This window comes from Eurypyga helias, unplaced genomic scaffold, assembly GCF_000690775.1.
Source record: "Eurypyga helias isolate BGI_N326 unplaced genomic scaffold, ASM69077v1 scaffold7924, whole genome shotgun sequence".
NCBI classification, from domain to species: domain Eukaryota; kingdom Metazoa; phylum Chordata; class Aves; order Eurypygiformes; family Eurypygidae; genus Eurypyga; species Eurypyga helias.
This window is the reverse complement of record NW_010245561.1, coordinates 24,509-37,731: the sequence shown is the minus strand read 5'-3', so window position 1 is coordinate 37,731 and position 13,223 is coordinate 24,509. Positions and strand designations below refer to the sequence as shown.

General features: G+C 38.9%; 1 protein-coding gene across 1 annotated transcript in view; it reads right to left on the bottom strand.

Moving 5' to 3' along the window:
- Nucleotides 1–475: 475 nt before the first annotated feature.
- Nucleotides 476–13,223, bottom strand: part of LOC104502511 (FH1/FH2 domain-containing protein 3-like) — a gene marked incomplete at both ends in the record, with an annotated part of 35,114 nt that continues 22,366 nt past the window's right edge. The window contains 2 exons of the mRNA XM_010150121.1: nt 476–682; nt 2,384–2,574. Coding sequence (XP_010148423.1) covers nt 476–682; nt 2,384–2,574 — 398 coding nt within the window. The remainder of the gene's footprint in view (nt 683–2,383; nt 2,575–13,223) is intronic.

The window sequence follows — 13,223 nt, the reverse complement described above, 5'->3', positions numbered from 1 at the left end:
TATATATATAAATATACATTAAAAATAGATAAATTACTAAGATTAAAGACTGCATTAGAATATTCAAAGACAGAAGAAAAAAAATTAATTCAGTTGTAACCACTTAAATTGATACAATGGTTCATCATTTAAATCTGGGCCCCAATTATTTTCTTTTTTTTTTTTTTTAATATTTTTGGCTGATTAGATACACACAGCTCCTGGTTTCTAGATATTTTGAGCACTGTGTGTGCAACACAGAGATACTCTTTTTGGATGCTTAATTTCAGTTTGTTCTCACTGTGTAAATATGTATGAAGCAAAAAATAGACACAACGGAGGACTTGCAAGTTTTGTTTTCTAAGAGTTTCTAATGAACAGAGTTCATTACTTACAGTAGAAGAACTTCTTAAGAATAAAAATTAAAGAGAAACAGCACTTCCCATATGAAATTCAAGGAAAGAAAGTTTTAAAAAATCCATGCTGCGGAAGATACATTTTGCCACTTACATCTGTTATCATTTTCCCTCTGGTCTTGTTTCTTTCCCTGTGGTTAGCTCGTTTCTGTTTTTGCTGCAAAACCCGTTCCCTGGTGGTGCGGTATTCCAGAGCGAATTCGCTAATAATTTTGCAGAACTTGTTGATGTTGACTTCACGTATGGCGTAGGGAGGGTGGCCCATAAATAACAAAAATGAGTGAAACCTAGAAAAAAACGGGTTCATAAATGCAAAGGGAAAACACATCTTTCTTGATGCTTTCTAGCAAAAAAGCCCACATTTCAGTGAATCCATTTATTACTTTATTAGCTATCATCGTTTCTTTTGTGCTAGGGAATTTTCATGGATGCTTTGCATAGCACTGACATGTTTTATAATTAAAACCATGAAAGTCTAGTCTATGATAGCTTCATCCTGGTCCACTTTCCCAGGCTGATGCAGGAGATAAGATGTTTATGGAATTCCATCTACTTTATATTACTAATTGGGCATGTGAATGACCAATTTAATTTCAGTTATAGAAAAAATATTTATTAAGTTTCAATCTTATTTATTTGTATTAAACAACTTCAAAGAGGCTGTTAGGATGTTGGGGAAAGTCTAGACAAGAAGAATGCAGATTTACAAGCTAACAAACACAAGAAAGAAAAAATTTCTTGTTCACAAAACTGACCATAAAATTGTATTATCTACCGAGTACTTCGGTTTGGGATACTCTCAATGCACAGTTTTACTGCTTCTGTGGCATTCGAAGCTTTCGCACTATTTGCAACTTTTACTGTTGCTTCTATATTGCACAATTTACGACTGCACACTGAATATTTCAAAATGTATGGGAATTCCTCTTAATATTATCTGAATCCCTGATGATAAGAAGTCTTTCCAGTCCTAGAAGGATGCAAGTACATGGATACATTTTCGGACAAGTCTATAGTAGTATTTGCAGGGCAAAATCGGAAAAGTTAGTATTATTACATGTCCAATGCATATGGAAAACACAACAGGAAACTGGTGAATTCGCTTTCCTACTACTTAATTGGGATTTCTGCTTAGTTAGGGCATGAAAAACAAGTCATCATGAAAGATAAAGAAGAGCTGAATCAACTTCTGCAGTGTATATCCCCAAATCTGGGACCATTTGGAATCCAGATCCTAATTTTTACCACAGTAATATGGAAATTCTTCAGAAGTTGGAAAATCTCTCAAAATTCTACTAATAAACAGCACAAATGCAGATCAATTACTCAAATGACTTAAGCTCACACAGCTACAATTGTGAATCTGAAATAAAAAAGCTCAGTTGTATTGTGGAATAACCATGAATATGTACATTTGAGAGCACTGCAATTACTGTTAACTCCATTGGATGAAACTAAATCCAACAGCAAGTCCTAAGGAGAGGAATCTTTATTATGTCTTCTGCTGTGTAGGCATAAAACACATAGCTGTAAATCTTGCAAATGGGAGTGGTGCTGCCTGTAAGAAGCACTCGTTGTACCAGACTCGTTTGAACTTCTTCATATGACAAGTCTATCATTACAACTTATTTTTGTTTATCAAACAACACAACCTGTCTCCCCAGAAGCGTGCAGAGAAGGACAGAAAATACAGCACCTTCACCATAAAGCTGCTAGATTTTGGGGGGTAGGAGTTAAAAGACCCTTGGGAATAAATGACTGCCTGTATCATTGCTTCTTTTCATCATAAATATAGAAACATTCTGGATTGGGGATCTTTCTCAAATGGTGTCTGTAACAAAGTGTGCACCACATACATCCTGGTAACATGACTTGCTGGAATGTGGAATAAACACTTACTCAAAAAACCATATTTATGATGTCATAATTTATAATTTTAACAAGTCCTTTATCATCATGATATTGTTGTCACCAATCTAATTCTGTACCTGTTAATTATTCTTCTATGAACAATCTTCAGGATTATGATTCTTTCTGCACAGTCTTTAAGGAATTCAGACATTTTTTGCTTTAGAGTTGGTTTCATTTCATGTTTTGCTATAGCCTTAAGGTGATCCCATGATGCTTTGCACCGTCTTTCCATCTGACACAAGTTTTCCTGGAGTTGTTCAAAGTCAACCTGAAAAAAAAAAAAGAAAAGAAAATGTTAACACTTTAATCGAAAGCGGTAGTATCCTTGGAGAGCTGAACAATGCAACTTACACATAAGAAAGGGTCAGTGTGTTGGCAGCACAACTTAAATTCACATTATTTATTACTACTAAGTAATTAAGAAATAGTTTTCCATTGCACTTTGTCTAGACATGAAACTTTGGTAAGGAAAACTGAAAACAAAGAAATATACCCATATACATGTGTATGTTTGGTTTTGGTCTCGGAGGCCTAGTACCTGAAGAAGAGGCAATAAAATAGAGTGATGTGTTTTTTCCCTTGCTAGTAACTTCATGGCTGCACCAAGCAACTACATGACTCAGTTATTTCTGAGGTAATACAAAACTTTCTCTTTTTCTTAATCCTTTTCTCTACTACACATAGCTTTTTATATGCTGCTTACTGCTCATTGTTGTACCATGCCAACACTTCTCCAATTTAGGAAGCACTTGGATCTATTCCCTAGTCATGCAATGACTTGTGAATAGATGATCTACTTCTAATCACAAAATTCACAGGCCAGAACTCTGTAAAGCTCTATTGAAAATAAGTGTTATTTAGTGATCTCAGCACTAACTTTCCTCCCTTGATATACAAGACGAATTTGCTGGCTTCTAACAAGATCATATAATGGCTTTGAAAGTCTCTCAACACAGTTAAAATAAATCACTGCATCCTACAGTAACATTCATCAGGACAGAAGCCAACACATTCCACAAAAGGTGAGAGAGAGCTTCTCCTTTACTCATCAACCAAAAAAGGTGTTCAAATCGTGACGGTCTACAGCAGACATTCAGGATGCGTTGTTAACAACTGGACAAAGTGCTTTAATGACCCAGGGACAGCACACAACAGATGAAAAGAGTAAAGCTACTCAACATGTTCTTGAATTCTGAGGAAAGGAAAAATTTATTTTATAATACCACTTCACAGTTCAGATGAACTCAAGCTATAAAATACAGACTTAGCTCTCAGATTCTAAACATGTCAGTGTTTAGGATGTTACAGTCTGGCACTCCAGTTAATTCCTTAATGCTAAATGAAAACAAGTGTCAGAGACAGGTTTTAGTTCACTCTTATAGCTGCATGCAGCACCCACTGCTGAGACCTATACTGAGGATAGCCATAAGAAATGTAATATTCTTAAAAAGCTTGTGGTATTGATTTGATTTTGCTATGATTTATAATGTGATGAATTCTTCCTCTTCACAAGGAAATATAAACATTCTTTGATCCATTTTGCTATCCAGAAAAGCCCTGCAGGCAGAGCAGCTGTAGGATTTTTGTTTTCCTTATAACATATCAATGCATGTGGGATTTTTTTAAAAAAAATAAGAAGTCCTTTCCAGGTCAGTATTTTCACTGTTGATGATAAACACATTGCTGGTCTCCACAGACGGTTTATCTAAAACACACACTGGGAAAAATACTAGTGTTCCTATTAAGAAAAAAAAGGCCAAGAGGAGGTATATTTCTAGGTCTTACTCGTAAGAATCATCCAACCTGGTTGGGGAAGTCTCTCAGGTTCTGAAGCAGAGATGATTCATTTTATGACATTTGATGCCAGCTTTCCATGAAAGCAGAATGAGTTTTAATCTATCAGAGAAGCACTGAGGTTCAAGCCTATAGGGGTTCAAGAGGCATCTCTGGAGAGCAGCATAGTGGCAAGGAAAAAATGTGGCAAATTCCCTCCTGCTCCTTAAGCTCTGCCAACAGCCAGTGCATTCCCAAGAGTGGGCAGTTTCAGAGGGGACTGGGGATGGCAGGTCTGGCTCAGGGATGCACAGGAATTTTTTGAGCACAAGATCTCTGGGGAAATCCTAGGGAGACCACAGCAAGGAGAATGCTACCTGAGGTCCCCTGGAGTAAAACTCCGTGGAACACAGGTGGCTCTGCTGAAGCAGGAATAAAGCAGGAATTCCAGTATAGGATAATGTGTCTGTAAATTCCCCACATGCCAACTGTCCTGGGCCCATAAGTATGTGACAAACCTTCAGGAAATCAAAAATCTTCTGGCTTTCAGCTCTCAAGAGTTTCGTTTGGCTTGTTTGTGAGCAGAAAGGAATACACTTACAGAAAAATATCCACGTGTGAAATACTAAAAGTTAAAATTTTTCAGAGACAACCAGGTACCCCACCTGGTATTTCATGAAGTGCTATTTCACCAGTGCAAATTTTGAAGGCAGACATAGAATCCATTGCATTTTAGCCTGCCCTGGGTCTTACACACAAGGAGTTAAGTGAAGCTTCTTCACATGAGATATACCTTTCCTCTATCCAAGGTGTAGAAACTGCCTCCCAACAGAGCACCAGGCAACAAAGCTGTGTCTTCACATCTTTCTATAAAAAAAACCAAGCAAGCAACCACAAAGACTAGTATTTATCAGCCTTTTGACAAGATTTTCTCTGCTAAAATTGCACAAGTGAAATTTTAAAATGTTCAGGCTGGATCGTCTCAAAATGCAAATTCTGAAGTCAAAAAGATTTGAACTCTCCTGCCAAATACATCAAAACATTTTATAGTTGGCAGCTTTAGAGTACTACCTGAATAACACTTAAAATCACAGAAAACAAGTTTCCCCCACCCTGCCCCCCCTTTTTCTTACAACTGCAATAGAACCAATGGGATGCTCTCCAATGGGAAACTGTAATGTGACAAGCACTGACAACTTCACTTTCTCTCTTCTAAATTTTCATACCTTGCCCTTGTTTCATACCTTGTTTCCTCTGCCATCCCCTTTTTGTCTTCAGTACTCATGTTCAGATGAGAAATTAGCCATAAACCTCTTAGCACAGTAAAGCCAAAGATCCACTGATCACTGATGATCTAACTGGGCTCTCCTGCAATTGCTGGCACTTGTACACAGGATCCAGGATCTGTAATACCATACGACCTCCCTGCCAGTCCACACAGCATTTCCAAGGGAGCATAGATCTCACCTTTTTATTTATGTATTTCCAACACTTTATTGAAGGAATTAATGCTGCATAATGGTAGAAAAATGTAATTACTTTTGTTTGGTTGTTTTTTTTTCTTTCTTTCTTTCTTGGAAGGAAAGACACATTAATTCTTACCTGAAGCGGGAGTCATAGAATCACAGAACGGTTTGAGTCGGAAGGGACCTTAAAGACCATCTAGTTCCAACCCCCCTGCCATGGGCAGGGACACCTTCCACTAGACCAGGTTGCTCAAAGCCTCATCCAGCCTGGCCTTGAAGACAGCCAGCTATGGGACATCCACAGCTTCTCTGGGCAAGGTCATGCTGGGACTAAGAAGGAATTCAGGTGAGTTTGTGGATCCAGGAGACCTCAGCACAAGAGGTGCCCGGACAAGAACTGCTGTGGCATTATTTTATAACTGTAACTATTTTATTCCACTGAATAAAAGCAAGCAGTAATCTGCAATGGTCATTACAGCTTTCATCTTGGATAGCAGCCTATGGGTGTTTTGTCTGGCCCCAGGATTTGGAGGAAGGTGGAAACATAGATTCTTCTTCTTACTCCTCAGTACATGCATGTGCAAAAGACATGCAGCTTGCTGCTCCTGCTTACTGTTAACTTCTGCTACAACTATAAAAATAAATCCCTTTATTTTTCCTCAGGCAAAAGCATGAGTGGTCTTAGGTGGTTATGCAAAATAAAAATTACTTTTCTTTCAGACAGTATGTAATGTTTATTTTCATTTGTAAACCAATTTAGAAAAAGCAACTTTCTAAATGCTCATGGGATATAGTAGATATGTTCCTTCTTTCTCCAGCCAGGTTGCTCTCCATTCACAACCACACTAGCTGAAAAATATTCAGAATTATTTGTCATCTATCTGTGAAATCTCTTGCTAGGCTCACTCTTTAGTCTTCTGAGGAAGTGCCTTTGTAGACACCGTTGCATCAGAGTGGAGTAGCTGGAGACAGTCTATCGAAACAGAATTTAAAGAATAGTTTACATGACAGAAGCCCTTCAGGGTCAGCCTCATTCGGGGAACCATTACCATAAGTCACTAACGTGCAGTTTAAAAAATAAAAATGAAAATCTATTTTTCAATTTAATGCACCACCATATTTTGCACAAATGACACTCAGACCAAGAATAAAACCTTCCAATGACACGCCAGCAATGCCAGCACTCATTTTAATCCCTTTATATCATTATTTATTGCTTGCTACCATAGTAACAGATGACTCTGCCATAAACAACACCACAAAAAAGAATTCTACCAAGTTTCTCACTTAACTGGGCTGAGAATTCAATTTCGCACAATGAACCTACTTCCCAGATGATTTCTGTTCTCCCTAGTTTTCACCTGACTCAAAAACTACCACCACCATCAAATGGCTCAGCATTTACTTCCCTGCCCATTCAGGTTCCATGAACATCAGTCCTTTAAAAGGTGGGTGGTTTTTTTTTTCCAAATTCAACTCCACGCCACACATCCAATATTGCCTGCTGTGTATATGGGTTTAAATCTTAGTAATACTTGAAAAAACTAGACCATGCCCTAGTCATTCAGGAAGGACACATATCATGGAGCTTTTATGGTCTTCTAGGCAGGATGTTATTTCTCAGTGTGGCCACAAATATCTCATGGCGACACAGGAATTGGACTCTTACTAGCTGGGAGAGAGAGGAAGGGCTGCTTTAAAGTGACACTGGGAGTTACATGCATTGGCTGAAACCTAAGGTGCTTTCTGCTATATATTCCCTAGGGCAGCATATACAGTTCTAGGTATGTGTTGCCATGTGCAGCAGACAACCATAGCCGCTGTGAGATAACAGCTCATTTTCCCTCAGCTGGGATGCGCTTTACCCACACGTTCCCTCTTCCAACTAAATCTCCTCTCCTCTCTGGGCTAAGTTCCACTGCTACTGAGAGTACAAAACTGTCCTGAAATCTAAGACGCTGCACCTGATTACACTTATTTTTCCTGCCTCCTGTATTTACATTCAGCACTTGAACAGGGTCAATAAACTGGATTGAAGTAAAAAAACCCCAAAACAAATAAATGAAGGGAAGCTGGTGAAGCTGAGGTTTCTGCTGTAAAAGCACTGATTTTCAAAATCATTGTGAATTACCCAAAGATCTGTTCTGGAGGACGGTGAATAACTTGTTATGTAGCCTCAGCATCCTTGTATAAGTTTTCTATTGCTTGATACAATAAAAAATAAATATATTGTTTATTGCTCCAGCTTGTTTCTTTTAGTGGTGAACATGTAAAATCCAGATATTTTCTAAAGATGACCTGGATCTCTGCATTTTTATCCTACCCACAAGATGCATGAAATAGGAGGCTGACGATTTCACAATGACAAACGTTGCCTTAAATTCACAATAAAATGACACCTATTCTATCACACATCATAGAAAGATATACATAATCGCAGACAAAAAAATTCTGTCTTCAAAGTTCAAGATAGGTTCTGCAGCAGACCACAGCCTAGCCTGAGCTGTTTATAGTTTAGGGTCAGACCGTTCGTTCTCACATTATTACAGGGAAGCATTCTGGCAAGGAACACAAAATCTTCCTCTTTTCCTGAGCTGGTTCAGTGCCAAAGGAAATTCTGAGAATTGTTCCTTGCAAACACACTGTCATCCGAGTGCCGCGACCTTCCGTGGCGTACGTTCAAAACTCTGTCTCCTCCAGTATTTCCACACTGGCTTGCTTCACTGAATGTCACAAGAATTATCCCAAGACCCATGTTAGTTCAACTTGCACACTGTTGGTCACACGTTTTAAATGAAGCAGATGCCAGCTCTCAAAAGTGAACAAAATATAAAGGAGGTTATGTCCAGACATTTCTAATTCTAGGGTGGCATCCTACCAAAAAACTTTGGAAATAAGAACATCTGAATCAAACCACTAATTAAAAATTAAAGGACAGAGGTGTTTACTGACGTATGACCAGATGAGTCCATCTAATTATACGCCCATCTCCACTGCATTTTAGTTCCTCATTCTGCAACAAACACACTGATACAGGATCTTTTTGCAGATGCTATATGGCAATTCCCACTCTCTGGGAGGAAGAGGGGCAATGTCAGTAGGCGGTGACGTAGGTCCCCTTCAGCTGATGTTACAGCACCTGCGGCACTACTTGCAGGCATTTCACCTGGAACGCTATTGCAACACCATGCTGCTTTCACACACATGTGCTAAACTTCATTTCCCCTCTTCCAGACAGAACCTCGAAGCCTCATTTGCCACTGAAGCTCCTTCCCCCTCGCCCAGCCTGCCCTACAACCAGCCTCATCCTGCTCTGCCCTCACCTTCGCTGCCGCTCGCCCGCGCCAGGACCTGGGGCAGCTGCAGCAGTCCTCGCTGCTGGCATCACAAGTAACGAGACAACCCTGGGAAACCCTGTGTCCCCCAACCCCTTTTTTCCATGGAAAATACTTGGACTTTTGGCATTTATTTTTGTTTGATATAACATAGGGAATGCATACTCGAAGGATAATTGCCCACAAATACTTCCTGTCAAGCGAGACAAGAGAAACCCCACTGAAGCAGTGCAGGAGGCAGCGTGATCTTCCCTACTGTTTTTTCTTTCCTCCTTTCTCTCATTCCCAGCATATCATGCAGAAGCTACAGCATGCCAGAACGGCACTACTGTTTCAGTCTCCTCCTTCCTCCCCATGCTGCCCTACCAAGTCCCTGGCAGGGCAGCTGCAGGCTTCCTTCTCCCCGTCAATGACTCAGTCTTGCCCCTGGTTCTACCCTACCAGCAACCCTTGCCCCCTCCCCTGCGTTGTTAACATTTCCTATTGCTTACTTCTAAAAGCTGCCCGCTTCTCCATCCCCTACTACCCACAACTCACCTGAGCATCTAGCTGCAGGGGTTCAAAACCAGCCAGAAGTTTGGCATCTCATAAGTAAATTAAAATTAGGGGGAGAAAAGGACAATTACCAGCTTTCAGATGCATGTGGTTGAGAGAGATGATGAATATTTTTAATAAAAATACAGGTCTCTGTTCACGGACAGAGAAGATACTAGTGCTGATGCAACCCCTCCTTGCTGTACTGGTAAGGAAACTTCTAGGAACAATACTGAGTTTAACTGCAGAAATCTGGGGGTCTGCTTCCATATTAGGTACATCAGTTTTGGTACAACTCCACTGAAAAAAAGCAACTTAAAACGTGTTTAAAATATAAAAGGCAAGTGCTCTTAATCATGTGATACTAAACAATCAGTGCCCTGCATGACCTTATCTATTTTGATACAGCTATGAATACTTTTATTTATCTAGAATTCTACTTTTTGGTCATTTTTTCACTTGTGTCTGGGGTTTATTTTGCCATGTATGACTTCAGTCCTTCAACAAAAAGCCACAAGTTTTGCAATAACTACACCACTTTGTTTCTGGACTTTCTAACTACTTTCTGGTGAAGCAGCCTGTTTTCTTTACATTTTTTTTTCATGAACTGTGGCTCAGAAAATTCTCATATGATGTGCATCTCAGGGGAAGGGGCATCTCTGTTTATCTACAGGATGGCAATTGTTTAGCCTTTGTGGTTTCTGAAAGATGTTTGCAGACAAAATGGAGTTCCAAATACAGACTAATCCACAGTGAAATATTAGTTCTCCTTTCCCGTCAGCTTTCCTAAACCAAGATTTTGCCTCGTCTGTGAACATTCCCTTGAAGAGGGCAGCTTGGATGGCTTCCATGTCCTAATTCCTTGATTTGTGGCAGCTAAAATCAAGTGGGAATAGAGCTTGTTACAGTAATCCATCAGTGGCATAACACATGCAGGAACATCCCAAGGAGGGAGACCTTGGGCGTCACAGGGAAGGTTAAGGCTATAATTTCTCTTAATGTGATTTTGTCTGGCCTTTTCAGAATTTCATCCGCTTTGGGCAGGGCCACTAGATCAGCAAACCACAGGCTTAAAGACTGTGCTCAATTTTGTTTGCTCTTAGACCTAAAAATTTTTTATAAGTGACAGCATTAGGTTAAGCTTTCTTCCACTTTATAAGGCTGAAAACCAAGAGATTGAGTACACCACACATGGTGGGATGGATTTTAGAAAACAAGGTCTCTTCTCTTTTATGGTAATTTTCATTTTAGTGATTAACTTGGTCCCAATCTAAAAAAAAAAAAAAAAAAAAGAAATAGCTTCTTAACAAAGAGAAGAAGCAGGAAATGAGAAACCAACATACCTAAATGTTAAAAGATGAAGAATCGCTCAAGAAAAAAAAACAAACAAAAACCAAAACCAAAAAAAAATTAAAACCTTCCAAACATGAAAAACCAACCTCAGTGAAGGCAATAAAATAGAGCCTAAACGTAGGCTGTACAAGAGGAAAATTAGGAGAACAGAGATGGAATCCAAAGAGCAAGTATCTAAGGTTATAAAACAAAAGCCACAAATTCCTTTATGGTATCCAAAAAAGAAAAAAAAAAAAAGAAGAAAAGAAAATATGTAGGAAGATATGTCCAATATGTCCTGGCTCACTGGGGAGGAAAGAAACTGAGGAAGGCAAAAGCTAGGGAAAGGAAGCAAGTTTACTTCTTCTCATTCAACTTCACCACAGAGGATGTTGGGAAGAAATGTATTCTGGTACCTAATTATATTTTTCTCTATTTTATTTTTTTAATAGGTCTGAATTAATGTCAAGGTTCAAATACTTGCTAGCGGAAACAAATGTCTTGGAGGATGATGATATCGTACAAAGCAGTAAACAAGCAGAAACAAGAATTCTGACAGCAATTAAAATAAAGAAATTGAGCCACTGGCTAAAATGGTTATGCTTTCACCACACTTAGTAACAGAAAGAACCAGAGGACAACAAAAATTTCAACTATCTACAAAAGCAGCAAGGCTGATTCAGGAGACTGTAGAGATCCAAGCTTTATTACTATACCTGGTCACCTGCCTGAAAAAATGAATAACAGGAAACTAAATACATCAAAATGATTGTTAGATTCTAAATGTGTTTATAGAATAGCGGACAGATAAGAGCAAGTAAAGAAAAGGAGACTTTCAAAATCTTTACGAGAGCCTCATGAGAGGCCACCTATGAGGTGGAAAAGAAAGAATACATATTGACTCCCATCTGATGACAGGGTTAACAGCAGGTGTCTGATGGTACTTTGTATTTTAAAATTGTCTGGAAACAAGGAAGCACACCGAGAGGGTAATATCTACAGATGGCAAGAAACTACTCAGATTAGCCCTGATTTAAGATTATTAGGGGTTTGAGAGATAAGCAGTAAATCTGCTTCAGCAGATCATGGTCATTACTGCAGATGGCAATGAAGTGCACACCGCAGACAGTATCGGACCCCTTTGTTCATCGGGCTGAGTTCTGAATTGCCCTTAAGGCTCAGGAGACTGCCTGGATGTCCTTGTGAACTGCCCAATGACAACTGGTGTCAAAAGGATTGCAACAGTAAAAACCACAAAGAAAACCTCAGGACATCTAACAAAAGATAGCACAAGCAGAACAGAAGGGCATATAACATATGTTTTTGTTAGCATATGTTAGCATATAACATTTATAAGGAGAGGAATCTGGCTGGAATCTGCCTTTGCAGCCTTTTACCCATTCTAAAAGGTACTATGGAGGAAAAGTGTGGAAATTGTCCAAAAGAAAAAGATATACAAGGATTATTTGAAAATTAGACAAGGATCTGAGCAGCCAGGTTTAATTTGGTCTTGCACTGAAAAGAGCAATGGACCAGATGACCTTCAGAGGTCCTTTCCAAGATAAGTTTTCTATAAAATAGAGATTAAAAAAAGTTTCAACAGTTCAGTATATTCAGACAGTAAATCCTGAAGTTAGCAAATTCAACAGCAGACAAAATTAGATTATGAATTCATTGTCACAAGAACTGCGCTAGGAGCCAAAATAAGATTTGATTTTTTCAGTTTTAAAAAAATTCGATTATACAGGGTCCCAACCATATTCAAATCAAGGTGGCTTTTGGAAAAGAAATCATTCCTCCATTTAATACTTATAATGAGTATTACGGCTTATGAAATAGATTTTTTCCTAGGGGCGATCTTCCTCCGCGTTTGAAGTTTCCTGTACGCTCTGTTAAAGCAGCTGGTATTGGCCACTGTCTGAATCAAGACACTGGGCTAGATGGATACCAATATTATCAGCTGTAATTATTTCCATTTTCACATGAGACATGATTCCAAACCAGAATTTCCATGTTTATTCTCTCCTGATGATATTCTGTCATATTTACTCCATTAATCAAGTAAAATACTGTTTTTAAGGGTCATCCATAAAATCTCACACTCTGTGCGCTCCAGGAGTGAGGTTACAGTGTTTCTATGATGCTTGCTAGCAGCAGTGATTAATAATCTGCGTACCATATTGAGCCACTGACCAGACCTAGGCATTAGCCAAGGGATGACCACTTTTAAAAAAGAAGTGCAGCCACAAGTTTCCTTTATTTCTATTTATCTTAACTCCGAATCATCAAAATTATTATCAGGAGGAGAACAGAAAAGGAGTTAAACAAAATATTTCTAGGACACTTTCATTCTGGAAACAATTTTATTACCAAAAAAAGTTCATTCCTTCCATTACCCTTAACATGCAATTAGGCATCTGCCTTAAAAAAGAGATTCCCCCAAACCACAGAATAAATATATTTGAAGATACTGGTCA